This window comes from Carcharhinus amblyrhynchos, chromosome 28, assembly GCF_965287045.1.
Source record: "Carcharhinus amblyrhynchos chromosome 28, sCarAmb.v2.hapA, whole genome shotgun sequence".
NCBI lineage: Eukaryota > Metazoa > Chordata > Chondrichthyes > Carcharhiniformes > Carcharhinidae > Carcharhinus > Carcharhinus amblyrhynchos.
The window spans coordinates 16304376-16325599 of record NC_137351.1 but is presented as its reverse complement, the minus strand read 5'-3'; the positions used below and the strand labels follow the sequence as shown (position 1 = coordinate 16325599).

The 21224-nt window shown below is 41.7% G+C and overlaps 1 protein-coding gene across 3 annotated transcripts in view; it reads left to right on the top strand.

The window, feature by feature from the left end:
* The window catches only part of pde8a (phosphodiesterase 8A), a 109681-nt gene that overhangs the window by 65816 nt on the left and 22641 nt on the right, over positions 1 to 21224 (top strand). For all 3 annotated transcript variants that reach the window (XM_080214215.1, XM_080214217.1, XM_080214216.1), the window contains exons 5-14: positions 1489 to 1546; positions 7341 to 7429; positions 8451 to 8529; positions 12819 to 12959; positions 13302 to 13390; positions 14655 to 14703; positions 14788 to 14836; positions 16791 to 16869; positions 19166 to 19232; positions 19530 to 19694. In XM_080214215.1, the coding sequence (XP_080070341.1) occupies positions 1489 to 1546; positions 7341 to 7429; positions 8451 to 8529; positions 12819 to 12959; positions 13302 to 13390; positions 14655 to 14703; positions 14788 to 14836; positions 16791 to 16869; positions 19166 to 19232; positions 19530 to 19694 (865 nt within the window). The remainder of the gene's footprint in view (positions 1 to 1488; positions 1547 to 7340; positions 7430 to 8450; positions 8530 to 12818; positions 12960 to 13301; positions 13391 to 14654; positions 14704 to 14787; positions 14837 to 16790; positions 16870 to 19165; positions 19233 to 19529; positions 19695 to 21224) is intronic.

Below are 21224 nucleotides of genomic sequence, written 5' to 3'. Positions count from 1 at the left end.
TTTCCTGACGGAAGAAGACGGAAGAATGAATGTCTGGGGTTCTTGGGGTCCTTGTATATGTTGGCAGCTTTGCCGAGGCAGTGGGAAGTGTAGACAGAGTCAATGGAATGGGAGACTGGTTTGCGTGATGGATAGGGCCACATTCACACCCTTTACGAGCTTCTTAGTCTTGGGCTGGGCAGAGCAGGAGCCACACCAAGCTGTGATACAACCAGAAAGAATGCTTTCCATGGTGCATCTGTAAAAAATTGGGGAGGAGTTGTTGTTGACATGCCAAATTTCCTTAGTCGTCTGAAAAAGTAGAGGCATAGGTGGACTTTCTTAACTATAGTGTCAGCATGGGCTGACCAGGACAGGTTGTTGGTGATTTGGGCACCTTACAACATGAAGCTCTTGACCATTCAACTTTTGTTTATGTTAATCTTCTCTAAGGAGATCAACTCCACATAACTGATACCTTTTCGTCCCTGACACCATTTTAGTAAATGTCGTCTATACCCTCTTGAAGGCACTTGCTACCCAGACTCAATACTCTGACTGGGGTTTAACCAGAGTGCTGTTTTGCTCACTATTATCTGTGCAATAAAGCTCGAACCTCAACTTTGTGTCAGAAAGTGATTCTGAGCACAGGAGGGGAAAAAGAATTGCAGGGGTGGGGGAGTGGTTACACCGAATCCCACCTCAACATCACCCCAACTATGCTGGGATTGTCAGGGGCTGGTGGGTATTTTACCTATTCTCTTGACTTGGGCACAGGAGACATGAAAAGAGAAGAAATATAATTTGATAGTGTAGGCATGCTAGTAATACCGTCATTAAGTGGCAAAGCTGAATAATGCTGAGAAGCTGGCCAGCTCTAATGAAGGGCGAGTTGATTCCCTCTAGGTGACAGCTTAGTTTAGGTGATAGCCCTCCCTCCCTGAGTTAAAGCTCAAGCACACCAGTTCTATTCCCAACTTCAATTCACAATCCAGCTTGGTACTCCAGTGTTGTGCCAAGACAATACAGAACTGTCAGCTACAATGTCAAAAGGCAATTTCTGTCTGCCCATTCCATTGAATATACGAGATCCTGGGGCATTCTTTACAGAAGAATAACTCTCTCAACTATCTAGGCCAATACTTCTCCAACTAATCCCACTTACCTAACAACATTAACTGCTTATTTATCTCAATACTGCCTGTGTGACGATTAGATGCATCATTTGCCAGAATAACAATAGCTACACCTCAATCACAGATTAATTGCTGAAATGCTTTGAGGTCTTCAGGATGTGAAAGGATCTATGTAAATAAAGCCGAAATGTTGGATGGAATTACTGTGACTAACCCAAAGCCTAATGTGTTATAACAGAAGCCTGTTTGTCTTTTAACAAGCGGGATGATAAAAATCTACCAATCCACATGGCTTTTTATTGTAAAACAAATTGTGTTGATGCTTTATCAAAACCATTATTAATTTCACAATTGCATTGTTATTGTATCTTAGACATATGGATCAGGAGGAGAGTTCTGTGATGCCACTGATTGCTGCAGGCTTCACGCGGGTAGGTTTCTGATTTCTCTGTGGTTTGTGCTGCTGATTGTGAACAGACTGAAGTTACTGTGTTTCTGTGGGATGAAATTAGTGACCCAGGTCATGGAAGTTGTGAATCTTTTAAACAGGGCTTGTGCTTCTGATCCTTTCATTACAGTTCTCAATAACTAAAATCCCAGTTGGAATACAAAGGATATTAATGTTGCCTGCAGCATGTTAGATGGATGGTGGGAATTCCTTTGAAATTCATTGTTCAAAAAACTCTGAGATCCTTCATTCATTGTCCAATAATGACACTGATGAAATTTGTTAATTTGGGTATTACATCATTCTAAACGAGGGTGTACAATGGACAGGTGAAAGGTTGGCTTATCAGAGAATCACAAAATCTTTATAGTACAAAAAGAGGCCATTCGGCCTGTTGACTCTGTACTGGCTTGCTGAAAGAGCATTTTACCTAATCCCACTTGCCTGCTTTACCCTGTAATCTTACAAAGATAGCAACCCAAATCCCTTTTGAATACCTTGTTCAAACCTGTCCCCATTACCCTTTGAGGAAACTTGTTCCAGACTCTCAGCAGTCTCAGTCATTAGTATATATCAGAAAGAACAAGGGCCCCAACATTGACCCCTGGAGAGCTCCACTATAAACGCTCCTTTAATCTGAAAAATTATTTATCAGTAGTCTCTGCTTTCTGTCACTCAGATAATTACCTATCCAAGTGAACTCTTTCCCTTTTATTCCATGAGCTAGGATTTAACTCAAAAATCTGTTGTGTGGCAATGTCAAAATTTCTCAGTCACTAAAGTCAAATTGACTGGTCTCCTTATCTTCCTTATCTTTGTTCCTGCCTTATCTTTGTACCCTTTTTGAACATGTATGTAACATTCATAATCCTCTGTGTTTAAGGAAAACTAGAAGATTATCACCAGTGTCTCTGAAATGTTCAGTATCCTTGGATGCGTCTCCTCCAGTCCTGGTGCTTTATCAATAACTTTCCCAAAAGTTCTTTGCTGTCAAAACCTAATTTCCAAGCCTTTCAGTTGAATCATTGATGTCATATGTGGTATAATTATCCTGTACAAGTTTAGTATGTATTGTACTTTTTTTTGTGTTCTGTGCAAGTTGTATTTCCTTTGTACTGTTACTCACTGCTCAGTCTCTCTGCGCTGATGCATGTGTCACATTTTTGTACCTCATTTCCATCTGCCTTCCCCATGACCAGTTTGCTCCGCTTCCAGCCTCAGTGTTATGCCAAAAACATATTTATACTCTATTGAAAAACTATGGTTCCAGTATCAAGTTTGTTTTGGTCATCTGTATAAATATTGCCAGCACTCCTGCCAAATGGGAGAGATGCAGAAGAAGCAAAATTTTAAAAATCTCCCTGGAAATAGATAACTTTGACCATTTAAACTGCGCTTGGTAGTCAGCCAACCTGTGCTCAACGTAGCGCCTAGTATTAGACCTGACTCCATGATTGGAAAGCATTTACTGGACAATCCTGTGTGTGTTTAAAAATGACATTCACAACCAATTTAAGATTATCAGTCGAGCTCCCAGTGTAGCTGTACATGTTCGTTTGGAGGCCCTTGTCTTCTGCAGGCCAAAGGAATATGTCCTGGTATTGTTTTTTTAAAAAAGCTAAAGCACTGGGGAAAATAGCTCCCCTGGTGTATTTGCAATGGTGATATCTTAATCAATCAGAATCCACTTGCCACCAATCAAGGCCCTTTTCTCATGCTACAAAAATAGTTGTTTACTTTGAGATTTGGAGTTCTTGCAGCTGTCCTAATGTGTGCAAGGTGAAAAGCTTCCATCGTTTTTTTTTCCAGCGATGTCTCAATGTCATGGCACTCAACTTTTTAAACATAATTCTTTTAGATTTTGATTTAGAAGTTCTTATCCAGAGCTTGAAAGCAGATTGTTTTCCTTTCGTGTTCGATATACATTCACTGCGCAGTGGGAGGCCATTTGACCCATTGTCACTGTGCTTAGCATTACAAAGGATATATAGGGAGGGAAGAAAATGCAAGATAACCTCAAAACATTATTGAGGATAATTGATGGGGACACCTGGTGTGCTTACCCAAATTACATAAGGTAGATGTGTCTTATGTCAGTATAAAATAACTAAGACAGCAATGTTAAATGGAACAGTTCTGCTTTGTTCAGGTGGGAGAGTGATCTAGGGGATTAATATATTAGCATTGTTATAACTGAGATTGGGCGTACAAATCAGAAAAGAATATTTTTGGAGAGTCCTATCTTTTTGGCTGACTAATTGACCAGAGCAGATCCTAATAACCCTCCATAAAGGGTTCAGGACACATTCCTAGGAAAGCAAATTTGGAAGAATGTTTTCTTAAGTGAGGAGAACAAGTGACATTGAGATTCAAGAGCATTTGGCAGCAAATTATTTTCGGACAGTGTTAGAGGATTTAAGAGGAGATGAATAGGTAGGATCAGGATTAACCAAAGGGTTGAACCAAATGCCCTTTCCTTGTTCTCAAAAATTCCTGAGACTTGGTTCCCTGAAGTAGTTATTCATTCAGTTCAATTTCCCTCTGTTTCCCCAATCTCCTGTTAATATTTTATTTCTTTGAGTATTTATCCAGTTCTCTTAAAAGCTGCAATAGGTTCTGCTTTTTGCACAGTTGCAGGTCCTAACAATCTTCCTTATACTTTTTTAAAAAAATCTCCTGTCATTATTTTTTATCATTAAATGACATATGCTTTTTAATCTCCAATCTGTGGAGAATTGGAAATAGCTTTTACTCAATTGAGCCAATCAGCTTTTCCTCAGCAGCTCAGTGTAAATTAGAGATTCGGAGAAGTACCCCAGTTTCTCCAAAGGTTGTTTATTCCTGTTTAATGCCAGAATGGTAAGAGAATTGTGGCCAACCATGGCTCACAAGGGAGATTAGACTTAGTGGCTGTAATTCTCCATCCCACTGTGCTAATTGTTTTGCGCAGTGGGCTGGGACAGTTGCATGGTGGGGCGATGCGTGAGTTTCGTACGAGAGTTTGCGCCCCGCTAGTGTCTCGCAGCCCCATATTTCCGGCATGATCTGCTCTGTGCTAGAAATCGGAGGGGAGGCAGGGCTGGCATTTAAATGATATTTTAAATATAATTGAAATGCTCTTACCGGGCATGGACTATGTTCTCTGGGCCCACTAGCCTTTCTCACCCCACCAGAGTTTCACTCTAGTACAGTTTACAGTAGATCCCCACTTTTGGGGAGCTAGAAGCCTGACCCTGCTGGAGTGAAGGGGGTCAATCAGGGTCCCCAAGGGGGTTGTGGGGTGGGGGGGGGGGGGTGGGTGCCCTTTAGGCATTGGCACGCTGGCAGTGCCAGCCTGTGCTCACTGCTGTCCAAGTGGTACCTTGGGCACTGCCCACATGGCATGAGGCAGGGCTTAGGAGACAGTCAGTGGGGGTGGGGGCAGGTCCTGCTGCCACTTTGCCATTGGGGTCGCTCGGGGCAGGAGGGAGGCTAGTAATCGGGGCAGGCTGGTGGGGGTTGGCTGGAGATCGGGGTAATCCGGAACGGGGATGTGGAGGCTGGCCCAGGAATGGCTGGGGGGTTGCTACGCGCTGTGGGGGTTTTAGGGGGTGAGGGGGCAGCACTGTGGGGCGGAGGGGGGGTGGTCTCGGCCTGGGTAGCAATTTGAGCTAGCCAGCAAATGGGAGGCTGACAGTTCGAGCCCACTGGTTTCAGCCCCCTGGGCAGGAATAGGCCTCCTAAAATCTTATAATATTCACGTGGCGTCTGCAGCGCACAGAATGTGGGAGATTCTAGTGTGAACTCCCACTGACAAAAACCAGCGTGAATTACTCCTGTATTGTTGCAAATTTAACACATTTTTTTGGAGAATTCTGCCCAATATCGGATTCAAGGAAGAAGCATACAAATTTGACAAGAAAAAGCAATGGGCCTGAGGATTGAGAGCAGTTTAAAATTCAGCAAAGGAGAACCAAGGGATTGATTAAGAAGGGAAAAAAATAGAGTATGAAAGTAAGCTAGCAGGGAATATAAAACTGCTTTAGTGAAAAGCTGAAGGAAATCAGCATTAGTAGATAAATGGTTTTGGGAAAATTGGGATTGGAGTGGGATAAATTTCCAGACCTGAAAATCTTCATTCCAGAGTACTTAAGGAAATGACCCTGGAATTAGTAGATCCAGGGTCTAGTGATTATTTTCCAAAATTCTTTGGACTATGGAATAGTTCGTACAGATTGGAGGGTAGCTAATGTGAGCCCGCTATTCAGAAAGGGACGTGGAGGAAACAGGAAACTATAGATCAGTGAGTCTAACATCGGTACTAGGGATGTTGCTGGAGTCTATTATCAAGGATTACGTAACTCAACATTTGGAAGGCAGTGGTATAATCAGACAAAGTCAGCATGGAATACAAAAGGGAAATCGTGCTTGATGAATCTATTGGAATTTTTTGAGGATGTAACCAGTAGAGTTGACCGAGAACCAGTGGATGTGGTTTATTTAGACTTTCAGAAGGCTTTTGACAAGGTCTCAATAATAGACTACTATGTAAATTTAAAGCACATTGGATTGCAGGTAATGTCTTGAGATGGATAGAAAGCTGGTTAGCAGATAGGAAACAAAGAGTTGGCGTAAATGGGTCTTTTTCTGATTGGCAATCAGCGACTAGTGGGACTTGTGCTAGGACCACAGCTGTTCACATTATATATTAAGGTTTTGGAAGAGGGCGCTGAATGTATTGTCTCCAAATTTGCAGATGATACAAAGTTGGGTGGGACGGTGAGCTGTGAGGAGGATGCAGAAATGCTTCAGTGTGATTTGGGCAGACTGAGTGTGTGGGCATCTGCATGGCAGATGCAGTATAATATGTGGATAAATGTGAGGTTATCCACTTTCCTAGCTATAATAGGACAGATTATTACTTAAATGGGTGTAAATTGAGCAGCGTGGATACTCAACGAGACCTTGGAATCCTCATGCATCAATCACTGAAAGTAAGCGCGTAGGTACAGCAGGCAGTACAGAAGGCAAGTGATGTGTTGGCCTTCATAGCGAGATGATTTTGAGTATAGGGATTGAGATGTTTTGCTGCAGTTGTATAGGGAATTGGTGAGGCCACATATGGAGTATTGTGTATAGTTTTGGTGTCCTCAACTGAGGAAGGGTGCCCTTGCTATAGAGGGAGTACAGCAAAGCTTTACCAGGCTGATTCTTGGGATGGCAGGTCTGTCAGATGAGGAGAGACTAAGTCGGTTAGGATTATATTCACTGGTGTTTAGAAGAGTGAGAAGGGATCTCATGAGACTTAGGAAATTCTAACAAGATTAGACAGGATAGATTCAGAAAGAATGTCCCCAATGGTGGGGGAGTCCAGAACTAGGGGTCATAGTTTGAGGATAAGGGGTAAACCTTTATAAACTGAGGTGAAGAGAAATATCTTCACCCAGAGGATGGCGAATGTGTGGAATTCACTTCCACAGAAAGTAGTTGAGACCAAAATGTTGTATGATTTCAAGAAGAAATTAGATATAGCTCTTGGGGCTAAAGGGATCAAGGGATATGGGGGGAAAGGGGGATCAGGATATTGAATTCGATGATCAGCCATGATCAAAATGAATGGCGGAGCAGGCTTGAATGGCCACTTCCTGCTTCTAGTTTCTCAGTTTGTCATAACTGAAGCTTGATCTCTGTCAGCCTGGTTGGAGCTGTTGCAGATCTGACTAATTTAACTTGTTAATAATGTGAAACATTTGGGGTTTGTTTGCACAGTTTCACTGTTGATTTGTTTGTCTTCACAGTGGTACATTGAAAATCCCAGTATCATTGCCTGTTACAATGAACTGATCCAGTTGGAGTTTGGAGAAGTACGTGCACAGTTCAAACTAAGGTACTTCAGTCTGTTTCATTTGGGTTATAGTGCTGGTTGGATGGCTAGGGCATGTTTTTAATATCCGAATGTGCATGCAGTCCATCTGTTTGGAAATAATAAGAATCACAGAATTGTTACAGTGCAGAAGGAGGCACCAGCTCTGTAAATGATCATCACGACTCAGTGCCATTCTCCTGCCTTTACCCTCTACATGATCCTGCCTCCACTACACTTCCACACAGTGCATTCCAGACCCCAACCACTCGCTGCCTGAATTTTTAAAAATCTCATTGCTTTTGCTTCTTTTGCAAGGTGGAAGAGGGTATTTTGCAAATACTCTTTTTCACCTCTTCCGTTGGGAAAAAGATACATAAGTCTGAAGTCCCATACCAACCGACTCAAGAACAGTTTCTTCCCTGCTGCCATCAGACTTTTGAATGGACTTACCTCGCATTAAGTTGATCTTTCTCTACCACCTAGCTATGACTGTAACACTACATTCTGCACTCCCTTCTTTCCTTCTCTATGAATGGTATGGTATGCCTTGCCTGTACAGTGTGCAAGAAACAATGCTTTTCACTGTATCCCAATACATCTGACAAATGAAATCACTTAAATCTGTGCTGTCTCATTCTTGATTGTTTTACAGTCAGGAACAGTTTCTCCCTTTGTGCTCTGTCCAGCCCCGTTGGGATTTAGAACATTTCTATCAAATCTCCTCTCAGCCGCCTTCTGAGTCCCAACCTCTCCAACCTGTCCTCATAACTGAAGTTCCTTTTTCCTGGAACCATTCTTGTAAACCACTTTTGCACTCTTTCCAATGTGTTCACATCCTTCCTATAGTGTGTGTACAGTTCTGGGTGCCAATGTTCCAGAAAAGATTATCATTAAAAGAAAAATATCTAAATACTTTTGTCCTTGTCAGTTTTGGAAGTTCTGTACCCTGGCTTCAACTTGTTTCATATGCATTGTGTGTAATGTGAATTGTCTGCTCACTATTGTGCAGCTTTAATCTAGTCATTGTGTCTCTGTCTCTCAGGGCGTGCAGTGCAATCTTCACAGCTTTGGAACAAAGTCAAGAATCAATCGAAATTACAAGTGAAGATAATATTATTCAGGTTTGTTAATTAACTGTTTCAGTCTACTCACCCTGAACCTGGTAACAAACCAGTAAGCTTCTTATTTCCTATTGCTATACTGCATTCTCCTATTTTCTGCTTCAGATGTGAAATACATGAGGTATGAAGGGTATGAAGTCTCCATAGTTCCAGCTGACTGCTCTGTCCCTTTGAGGGGGAGAGCTGACTGGTGGTGATTTAACCTGAGGGTCACCACACCTCGGGCGAAGGGCAAGGTTGCAAAAGTGGGGCCTTCATGAATAACCTCAGCCAGTACGGGAATTGAATCCATGCTGTTGGTGTTGCTCTACATCACAAACCAGCTGTCCAACTAACTAAGCTAACCGACCCTGATAGAGTATAAATGACACCTAATTAACCCATCATTCTGCTGATTTAAAAATAAAGTACTGCATATGGTTGAAATATAAAATAGTTACAGAAGTTGCTGGAAATACTCAATAATTTGCAATATGTGAGAAATAGAATTGGGAGTTTCAGCTTAATGACTTTTCATCAGAACGAAATACTAATGAAATCACCTTGCAAGTTAGAAGGTTGGACTGTGTTAGTAGAGTAGAAGAGAGTAGAATTCCTACAGTGCAGAAAGAGGCCATTTGGCCCATCAAGTCTGCATCAAACACAATCCCACTGGACCATACCCCCACAACCCCATGTATTTACCCCAGCTAGCCCCCCTGACACTAAGGACTGTGGGAGGAAACCAGAGCACCTGGAGGAATCCATGCTGACATGGGGAGAACGAGCAGACTTCACAGAGACAGTGACCAAGCCGGGAATTGAACCTGGGTCCCTGGCACTATGAAGCAGCAGTGTTAACCACTATGCCACCGAGCTACCCATACTGTGCTAATGATGCTGAATTATCTTTTATCCTGTGCCTGCAGCACAGATGGAGGGGCTGAATGATTCCTTGTGAAATAAGACTTTGAGAAATTTATCTGATCGGTGTATACTTGTCTAAGCTTGCAGCATTCTTGCTTCTGAACTGGAAAATTATAGTTTGAAGCTGTGTTCCAGGATCTAGGAAATCAATCCAGCCAACATTCCAGCGCAGTGTTAAAGAACAGCTGTCTTATTGTGGCTGGTATTTTTTGGGTCAGAAATTTAGCATGACGTGTTTGACTATTCCACTCGTTTAGGGGAATGCAAAAGATACAACAGGACTGTTCATTCAAAAAGAGTTCAGAGTTCTTCCAAAGTCTTGTGCAGCATTCCTCCCTTAGTGAACAAAAACAAATTAAATTAATTATTCAATCCATTCCTGTTAGAAGGACAAAACCTTCAGCACAGCAGGAGGTCATTTGGGTTCATCGTTTCGGTGCTATCCAAAAAAAACTAGCCAGACACATTCTGATTTCTACCTCTCGCTCTGTAGACCTCTGGTGTATTTTAGTGTGAAGATTTCTCACTCTACCACGCCGCAGACAGTGAGTTCCAGATCCCCACAATTTATCCTTCTCCCTAAATCCTTATCAATCACTTTAAATCCATATCTCCTGATTGATGACTTCTTCCTATCCACTCTTCTGACGTCCCTCATAATTTCGAACATATTAATTAAATGCCTCTTCTATTCAAGGAAAACAACTTATCCAACCATTCCTCATTACTAAAGTTCTGCAGTGCTGGCAATATCCTTGTAGGTCTGTTCTGTGCCGCCTCTCAATGCAGTCACTTCCTTCCTGTAAGGTAACAAGAACTGTGTGTACACAGTCCTGCTTTGAATAGTTTGTGAGAGTTTTGATGAGATATTATATCATTATAAGATGTAGGAGTAGCAACCCAATCTCTGCAGTAAAGAATTCCACAGATTTGATACCCTCAGATGAAATTACTCCTTATCTCTGGGTGGTCCCCTTACTCTGAGATGATGCCCTCTGCTCCTAGAATCTCCCACAAGGGGAAACATCCTCTCAGTATCTATCCTGTCAAGCTCTAAGAATCCTATCTGTCTCGATAAGGCCACCTCTCATTCTTCTAAACTCCAGTGAGTACAGGCCCAACCTACTCAACCTCTCCTCACAGGAAAAATCCCTCCATACCTGGAATCAACCTTATGAACCTAAATGTAAGTTTTAGTTAATTCTTAATTTTGTTTCTTGATAGCGCAGATTGAATGTATGACAAGACAATAATGTATTAAAGGGTTTTTGAAGATACTTTTGAAGATTAGGCCACTCAGCTCATTGAGTCTGCTCTGCCATTCAATCGGCCATGATTGAGTGGCGGAGCAGACTCGAAGGGCTGAATGGCCTAACTCTACTCCTATATCTTATGGTCTTATACTTGAGCTGTGATTGCTTTGATCCTAACACTCAGGCTGTAACGCTGCAGGAGTGTTGCTTTATCAGTGAGGGTTACTTGGGGTTTTTATATTGGATGGCGGGGGAGTTCTTTGCAGGATGTGCCAGGAACTGATTGAATGGACTATAACCTAATGCAGTGTCTAGTGCCAGTAAGTGGCATGTAACTTATAGTTTCTAATGCTGTTGACACATTCGGGAGCATTCTACGAAAGAAACAGCCTGGTCTGAAGTCAGATATTGAACTGGGAGGTGACAGGGCGCATTGCTACTTTGCTCAGGGTATCCTGTATATAATTTATTGCTAAAGATTTTAGTGGAATTAGGCAAAGGCAATGAACATCAAGATTGCAATAGAGTTGGAGGCAGAAGACCAGGGCGAAAGACACAATTTTGTGCAACTTAAAGCCATACATTGCTAAGTTTCCAGGATAATTTCTTCTGTCCACATTCACAATGCAAATGATCATTCTAAACTGGTCGTGCTGCAATTAGACCTCCTCACCAGCCTCTCTGTGTGACAGACAATAAATGACATTTTGAAGTAAAGTTACTGGTTAAAAACCAGTCCTGCAATTGGCAATAAAATACTGGAAGGAGTCTCTCAACACCAGGTTAAAGTCCAACAGGTTTATTTGGTAGCAAACGCCACTAGCTTTTGGAGCGCTGCTCCTTCGTCAGGTGAGTGAGAGATCTGTTCATGAACACGGCATATAAAGACGCAAACTCAATTTACAGAATAACGAATGGAATGCAATACTTTACAGCTAATCAAGTCTTAAAAGGTACAGACAATGTGAGTGGAGAGGGCATTAACCACAGATTACAGAGGTGTGTATTGTCTCCATTCAGGACAGCTAGTGAGATTTTGCAAGTCTTGGGAGTTACAGATAGTGTGACATGAACCCAAGAGCCGGGTTGAGGCTGTCCTTGTATGCAGAATTTGGCTATCAGTATCTGCTCAGCGACTTTGCGTTGTCGTGTGTCGTGAAGGTCAGTATAAAATACTGGCCAGTTAATCTGGTTTGTATTACTTGAGGGATAAATCATCATCAGGACATTGGGAGAACTTTCTGCTCCCTTTTCAGAAGGCAAATAGTGCCATGGCTTAGCATCTTGCCAGTACCTTTCTTGGCCTCTATTGACTGGCTCAAGTCTGACAGTGGAGCAGCCATGATTCAAGATTAAGAATGTTGCCAACTAAACCAAGCTGACACTTGACCTGTTCCCCTTCCTCCCCAGGAGAATGTTGGTGTTCTGTAGTTTGGTTCAGTTACTAATGAAGAGAATCTACTGCTCTGTGTTTTGGGTGAAGCTTTCTTCTATTTTTCATAACGCTGTTAACGCTTTCTCTGCTCCCTAGTGATAAACAAGTGATGAGGATGGAGAGCATGGTGTGGAGATGCCGGTGTTGGACTGGGGTGGGCAGAGTAAGAAGTCTCACAACACCAGGTTAAAGTTCACCTGATGAAGGAGCAGAGCTCCGAAAGCTCATGATTCCAAATAAACCTTTGGACTTTAAACTGGTGTTGTGAGACTTCTTACTGAGGATGGAGGAGGCTATTGATTGAATAGAATACTGTAGAATGTATATGTGGAACAGTTCTGTAAATGCATAATATATTATCCTGTCGATAATTTTATGGAGAATGTAGTTCAGCCCTGTTGATTGAGGATTGATGTCATTCTGCCTGGATTGTATTTGCTCTGGGAATTGGTCAGGGTCAATATTGAGGTTCATTCCCTCAGTAAACAGGGGCTGTTGATGCCACATTGATCTATTCCTATTATAACCCTCAGTATACTTTGTAGAATCTGAATAACCACAAGAACTTGAAACTTCCAATCATATCACAACAGTGACCATAACCAAAAATTACTGAACCGTAAGTCTTCCAGGTCAAGGATGCACATTAGATCTGAAATGTCTAACCAATAAAAATTTTTACTTTTCTTCCGCAGTATGTGAACCCTACGTTTGAAGTGATGATGGGCTACCAGCGAGAAGAATTGATAGGGAAAGAGCTAACGGAAGTGCCTAAAAGTGATAAAAATAAAGCTGACCTTTTAGACACGATCAACTCTTATATTAAAAAAGGAAAGGTGAGTGGTGCAGAGTACTTAATGTATGGCCTGTCCTAATTAAAAGCCTCACAATGTGACAGGTAATTATGTTTGGTGAAAGGTGGTTTGGAAGATGCTGCCAGAGGAACCTTGGTGAGTTGCTGCAGTGCATCTTGTAGACGGTGCACACAGCTGTTAGTGTGTCAGTGGTGGAGGGAGTGAATGTTTGTGGAAGGGGGCGATCAGGAAGTCCCACTACCTAATCTGAAGAATTCCTCACAAACCAGTGAGGTAAAGGTGAACTGCCATGATCCCAATGCTTGATTGTATTTCAGTTTGTTGAATTTTTATTTCAATCTGTTTGAACTTGTGCTTTTTCAGGAGTGGCAAGGAATGTATTATGGCAGAAAGCGAAATGGAGACAGTGTACAGCAAAATGTGAAGATAACTCCTGTCATTGGGCAGGGAGGGTGAGTCTGCATTATCTCATTTAATCTAAACAAATGACTGAAATATAAGCCTAATATTCAAACTGAACTTTAATTTTCAATCCTATATGTCTAATCTCCAATCCCGTAACACTTCATTACAGAATGCATTGTTTTCAGTCTCCTTTCCTAGTCTGTTTTTGGTTCTTGTTTTTCAGTATTTCTCTTATTCAAGTTGCTATCCTCTTTCTCCCTCATGCTCCCCTCTTTCCACCATCACCATCAACCCCCCCCCCCCCCCCCCCCCCCCCCCGCAATGCCCCCAAAGGAACTAAAAACCTTATGCAATTTCTACAATTATACATTTCTAGAATTATACATATACGTATATAAAATGCAGAAGAGGCCCTTCGGCCCACTGGAAATAACTGTCCAAATTTCTCCCAGTGCTGCTTGGTGAATGCTGAGCTACATGGAAAGAAGTAACAGAGGCCATCCTCTTATTTGGCACTTGGAGAATTATACCTTGCAACCACCAGCTCCGTCCTGGCATGCTGAAAGATTGTGAATTAATTCTTCCTCTAATTAAATAGCGCACATGATTTGAGCTATCTGCAGCATTGATGAATTAACAGATGGAAATCTGAACCCAAATTACAAACCGTTATGAGCTGGATTTTTATTTGAACTCTTGCTTGTATTTCTGCTTGGAGTTTCAATCTGTTTGGCAAGATTTGGAGTGTAATGGAGAAGGAGCACAACATGTATTTTTGTAGGTCAGTGATTGGAAGCAAAGACAATAAACAAAATTCCTATTTTGGCATCCATTTAAGGATTCATATCTCCAATTTGATTGGCTGGATGTTTTTGCAATGCAAAACAATTAATATTTATTCAGAGAAAGGCAATTGAAGATTTGAATTCTGGCTGCAGCCACTGGCTAGAAAAGACTCTGAATGTGGACACGTAATGTTTTATTGAAGAATAAGGGGCTTGCTGATGGAATGTAGTATGAGCCTATTTGTTGCACGGACCTCTAACCAAGGTCAGAGTGGGGTCTGGACCAGATGGAATTTGTATAGTTTAAATTTTTTGATGGTTTTTTTAAAGGGTCTCCTAATTTCAGGTAGTATTTTAATATTGGCTAACTGCAGAAGCTAAATCTTTCCAAAGGGCTGTTAGTGCATACTCACTACATTTCCTTGGTTCAGTCAACACTCCCAAGGTTTAAATTTCATTTGTTATCATTTAAGATCTGTGCTGCAGGAATTTATTAACGTTCTAATTACAGCTTCTTTCTTAATAGGAAAATTAGACACTATGTGTCTATTAAGAGACCGTATAATGAAAACAAGGTAAGATCTCTCCCTACACTCTGACCTCTGCTTCTCAAACTTAACCGAGCAAAGTTTTCATCCAATCCTCTTGTTGTTCCACAGGCTGACAAACCTCAATTAAGTGATCGGGTTCAGGCTGAGTCCCAGACAGGTACAGGAGTTTGATGTATCTCTAGTGTGTTCCTGAAGTAAGTAATATGCAGCTAGTGTGAGGATCAGTCCTTGATTAGAATCCGGTGGAGTGGTCACTTCCAATTACTTTGAGGTTACTTTTTTATATTCATTCATGGGACATGGGCGTCACTGGCAGGCCAGCATTTATTGCCCATCCCTTGTTGCCTGAGGGCAATTAAGAGTCAATCATGTTGCTGTGGGTCTGGGGTCACGTGGACCAGACCAAGTAAGGACAGCAGATTTCCTTCCCTAAGAGACATGTGAACCAGATGGGCTTTTCTGACAGTTTACAATGGTTTCATGGTCATCAGCAAATTCTTAATTCCAGTTTTTTTTTATTGAATTCAAATTCCACCATCTGCCATGGCGGGATTCGAACCCAAGTCCCCAGAACATTAGCTGAGTTTCTGGATTAATAGTCTAGCGATAATATAATGGGCTATCGCCTCCCCAAGCAGAGGGAACAGGTTCTTCAAAGGGAGCTCTCCAGATTTGGCTGTCAAATTAATCCCTATTTTTATTGTTGAACACAGGCAAGTTTCTTCTTTGCCTTTTAAATACTGTCACTGTAGGTCTTGGAAAATCTGTTGTTTGGTGTGGAGAAGATGAGCAGACAGAGTGTAGATTACTTTGCTTGACGGATGTGACAGTATCTGTCTTTCAGAACGTGGAATCCCTACAGTAAGGAAGGAGGCTATTCAGCCCATCGGGTCTGCACTGATTCTGACAGTGTCTTACTGAAGTCCTATCCCCGTAACCCTGCACATTTTACCACGGCTAATCCATCTAACCTACATATCTTGGGGCATTGAAGGGCAATTTAGCATGGCCAGTCCACCTAACCTGCACATCTTTGGTTTGTGGGAGGAAACTGGAGCACCCGGAGGAAACCCACAGAGACACGGAGAATGTGCAAACTTCACACAGACAGTGACCCAAGCCGGGAATTGAATTTGGGTCCCTGGCACTGTTAGGCAGCAGTGCTAACCACTGTGTCACCGTGTTATCCAATAGAGTTGAGATGTGAGCATTGGTTTATTGTGCAGCTTTCCAACTGAACTATCGAGTTGGTTAGGTTGATTGGAATCTTTACAGTTTAATATCAATAGAAGGTTTCAGAAAAACACTCCTGATGCAGGCCAGTTCAGAGTTTATTTGAAGTGCTGAAGAGGTACTTGTTCTGAAAAAGAAAAGCTAACTGACAGCTAAATGAGTTTTTTCTAAAATTAAATATTTTCATAGAATTGTAAAATGATAGAGTGCAACAAAGCTGTTCAGCCCATCGTGTTAGTGCAACTCCTTGAAAGTTATCCATTTAGCTGCACTCCCCACAACCCCCCTTATTGACTCTGTTTCCACCCTCCGGCACCAGCACATCCCAGATCACAGAAACACGCTGGATTTTAAAAAGAAAAAAATTCCCCCATCTTCTGGTTCTTCTGCCAATGACCTTAAATCTGTATCCCCTGGTTACTGACCCCTTCACCGCTGGAGACTTAGTAAACAAATAAAAATCATCAAAACCATTCAAACTATTTCAGCAATGTATATGAACAAACAACTGTCTGACGCTGATGGAGGAATAGTAATGGATTGTTAGGGTTAGGTTAATAACAACTTCTGCAAGTTAACAGTTCTGCCTATTGATGTTAGCTGAAGTCACTAATGTTGAACTCTGGTGTCCATTTCGAAACCCAGTCTTGATGATGATACTTCCAACTCAGATACGTTTTTGGTCTTTTATTAGGTGCATGTAGGTGGAAGGGAAGAATGAGTGGTCAGGTAAGGATTGCTGTTAGTGATATCCATGGAGATAAGAGAATTTGACTGCAGCGTCCCATTGTCAGGAGAAGGTGGATACGAGAATTAGAGGGGGAAGAAAGGGAAGATTTTGGTCTGTCTGTTTTAATAGTTCATTGCTCCCTTTATAGATATCCACACCTGTAAACATAAAGACAGGAGGAAAAGTTCAGACGTCCGATCCAACACTTCACGGGGCAGTGATGGTAGGTTAAATGCCAAAAGGTCACAATTCCTGCTGTCAGTTTATCTCTAAATATGTTTATGAAGTGGGTGATTTTGCAAAGCGTCAGTCAAGACTGCAGTATGTTCCAGAAGTTGAAGTGTTTGGTTAAAAAAGTAAAAATATTTTTTAAGGCTGTTATAATTCAGGTCAGAAACTCCGAAGTGTTTTATGAAGTCCACCTGGATCATAAATGTAGTGATTTGAATTTGATTTGGGTAAGCATAAGATGCTTCACTTCAGCTATGATTCAACTAACCCACTAAGGAGCTTTTATCAAACAAAGTTTCTTTAAGAATACAGTTAACATATATCAATTACTTTTACCAATTACACAGGAAAAAAAAACAAGATATTGTATAAACCTTAACAGCTAAATGCTGTTCTAACCAAACAAACCTCCATAAACAAAACCCTTGCCACAAATTTAGCACAGAAAATATGAATGCCCACGTGATGCTGGAGCTTAGTCCCTTGGTTGGAGAATTGAAATCCTGACTTCCCAGCCTTGTAACTTCCAGCAACCTCTTAATATGCACAGACAAGTTTGAAATCAAAACAGCTTCCTCAAACACCAGGGAGAGAGAGACACTCCAGGTACTAGCTAGCAAACAACTAACAGCAGGATATTCACTTCAGGAAGTCAAGGAGACCTGCTTCCATCTGGCCAGCAGAATTTACAATACCAGTGAGAGAGAAACACAAATGCTGCTTTTTAGTCTGATGTCCAAACATCATCTAAACTAAACAGCAGCCAACAGCCCAATACTGAAAATGAAAGAACTCCTTTCATCTGACCTGTCGATCATTCTTCCCCGTAACAATTCAGGGTCATAAAAAATCCCAGAAAGTACCTGAGGCCCCAAGCGAAAATAACCAAAACCCCGTTTTAACCATTGAAGAGGCAATCAAAGTGTTGCTAAACAGACAGCTCAGCAACAATGGGGAAAAAAACAAAGCTCGTTATAACTGCAGAGAACATGATTAAAACAAAATTCTTAAAGGCACACTAGCATCACAAAGGCCTTACCAAAAAGCGACAGTAAACCTTATAAGAAATAGCAGAAATTGGCCATTCAGCCCTTCAAACCTGCTCCACCATTCAAAACGATCATGGCTAATCATCGACCTGAACTCCATTTTCCCGGAATGTATTCATGTCTCTGCACTTAGTATCTAAAAAATGATTCATCCCTCCACAATATACTCAACAGTTTTCTCTCTCCTTTTATGAATAGCTTGGTTACATTTGTTACTTCCGAACCCAATGGGAACAGTTCTAGAATCGGGAATTTTGGAAGATCCAATTTCAGAAAACTCCACTTTGCAGCTACTTTAAAGTTAAAGTTTGTTTATTAGTCATAAGTAAGGCTTACAGTAACACTGCAATGAAGTTATTGTGAAATTCCCCGTGTCGTCACAGACCGGTGCCCCTTCAGGTCAATGCACCTAACCAGCACACGTCTAGAATTAAGATTCAGCATTAAGGATGCAGGCTATCCAATCGTACCCACTTGTTAACTTTTCAGTTCCACAAATTTACCCAATATTACTTCTTTCCTGATAATATTTGAGTTCCTCATTTTCACCCTTAGTTCACCACAGTTTCTGGAGTGTTCCATATATATCAATACTTTTTGAGCTAAGTGTTTTCTAACTTGACTTATAACGTGGGACTAAGCAAGCAAAGGACAAGGCACACTCTGGCCTGCTTTCCTATTTTCAGTGGCTGGTTATGGACTTGTATTTGCCAATGTCCAACCAACCAATCTGTATACTGGGTTTGAGCTGCAGGAAGGCCCCTCGGGAACTGGAATCGAATAGTATTGTAGCAGACCTGTGAGCTATTTAGTTTACTGGTGTCTGAATAACCAACAAGTTTTTGGTAGTGTCATGTTTTTGAATGTACTGAGATCCTTTTATCCTTTAGGTTGTCAGAGGATCACTGAAGCACTTTATTTGCATCTTATGCAGAATGGAGAAATATTGTGAAATATGCCATCCCCATAAGTTTTGTCCTCTTCAGAAGACACATTAGTAACAGGAGTAGGCCATTCTGCCCCTCAAGCCTGTTCTGTCATTTAATAAGAATATGACTAATCTGATGGGGGGTCTTGACTCTACTTTCCAGTCTACCCCTTTAATCTTTGACTCCCTTGACAATGAAGTGTCTATCTAACTCTGCCTTTAAAAATATCCAAGGACCCTGCCTCCATTACTCTCTGGGAAAGAAATCCCACAGACTCTATTTACTAATCATTCGTTCTGTTCATTCACAGGTAGCTCCCAGCCCAGAAGATCCTCTATTGCTAGGATACATTCCATGACCATTGAAGCTCCCATTACCAAGGTAGAATTGAATCGGAAATTCAATATCCAAGTAATGCAATGCAATGCGGTCTAGCATTTAAATATTTCCATCAATGAAATTTTCCGGTTTTTAGTGGTGTTTTGAGAATGTACTGCTTAGCGGTGAGTGGGATGGTTGATGTGTGTGTTCTGATGCCACCCTTGGCTAAGTGTTGTTCTCCATTGTAGTCCCAATTAAAAGTCAGTGTTTTCCAGGAGCTGATAGTAAATAACTTCAATGTGAAGCTTTTATTCTACGCTCCTAATGGGATTCTTTTTATTAAACTTTATTTTTAAGGTAATAAATATCATAAATGTGGCACAAGAGAGCAGCTCTGAGCCAGTGGCTGAAGCTTTAGATCGTGTGCTAGAGATCCTCAGAACCACAGAACTGTACTCCCCGCAGCTTGGAAACAAGGATGATGACCCACATGCCAGTGACCTGGTCGACGGGCTGATGTCTGTAAGCTCAGTTTAAACTACATCTTTCAGAATCATTTTGCAAAGGACTGCGGGATTTTGTTTGCAGTTTTGTTATACTGGGTTTACATGTACGGGGATATCCGTGTGGAAAGGTGTGTAAGAGGCATCTGTAGTATTGGAAATGTAGGAATCAGATGAAGCTGTTCAAGCCTTTGTTACTGGTGCCCTGTCTGATTTCTTCTCTTCACTGAGTTGTCAGAGCACACTCACCTCTAGTTCTGAAGATTGTCAACCCAAGTCCTACTCCAGGGAATTGACTGTAGGAATGCTGAAACGCCAGTGCAACACAGAGTGCTGCACTGCCAGAGGTGCTATCTTTCAGGATGTCAAACTGAGACCTGTATATCCTCTGGTGGGCATAAGAGGTCCCATGGCACTATTTTGAAGAAGAATGAGGGAATTATCCCTGTGACCTGTACCAATATTTATCTCTTTGCTAAAAGAAAAATGATCTGGTTCCTGTCACGTTCTGTTAGTGGGATCTGCCTGTGCAGAAATTGACTGCCACGTTTCCTGCAACAGTGGCCATACTTCAGAAGCACTTCTAAAGCACTTTGAGGTGTTGATGAAAAGTGCTGTATAAATGCAAATTTCTGTTTTCATTTCTTCATCAGTTCCCACTTCCAAATTTCCCCAGTCTCCATTTTGCTACAGCTGATTCTGGATTTGACAGCAGAGCTTTTTAAATGTGGACTAACTGGTGACTTGCATCCCACTGCAGAGTTCCAGATTGTCAGGCTGAATGGCCTGCTTTTGGGCTGTAGCTTAACCATCTATGATTTTCTAGAAAGTGGTCCTGCAGCTACTGCTCAACAATATGAATTCCCCCATAAGCAGTTAGCCACCAAGTGTGAGGCTCGCTTGGTGGTGCTAAGGCATGCTACCGATCCTTTTTGTCCTTGTGGACCTTTGTTTTTCTATTCTGGTGCATTAATGCCCATCTAAATATTGTGCATTACTAAACACAAGCGGGAGCTTTGTGTAATGGGAGAGAAAGGAAGACGATTCTTGATCCTAAATGTTATCAGGGGACCTCAGCTGCCTGTGTCTAGAGATCTGCAGAGAAGAAGATTGGCCCTCCACAGTCGAATGGTCCGCCAACACTTCTTGGCAAGGCCGAGGCATGAAAAATGACTTCAGTAAGGTGTTGAAGGGCTGGAGAGTCCAAAGGCCATATGGCAGAAAGTGCCAGTAAATGGGGTAAAATCTAACACTCTAAATGTGACCTCAGTGGAGCCCTGACTAACCAGTGCTAATGCACAGAGTGTGGGGCAGATGGGAGCTCTTGCTGAGCAGTTGCCATTTGGATTTGATTATCACAAGGAGGTTAACGTTGAATTAAATCTAAAACATAACACCAGAGTGTTTCTTTAAAATATTATGGGTGAATTAATTTCTGTTGATTATTAAGAACATAAGAAATAGGAGCAGGAGTAGGCCATCTAGCCCTTCGAGCCTGCCCCGCCATTCAATAAGATCATGGCTGATCTGTCGTGGCTCAGTTCCACTT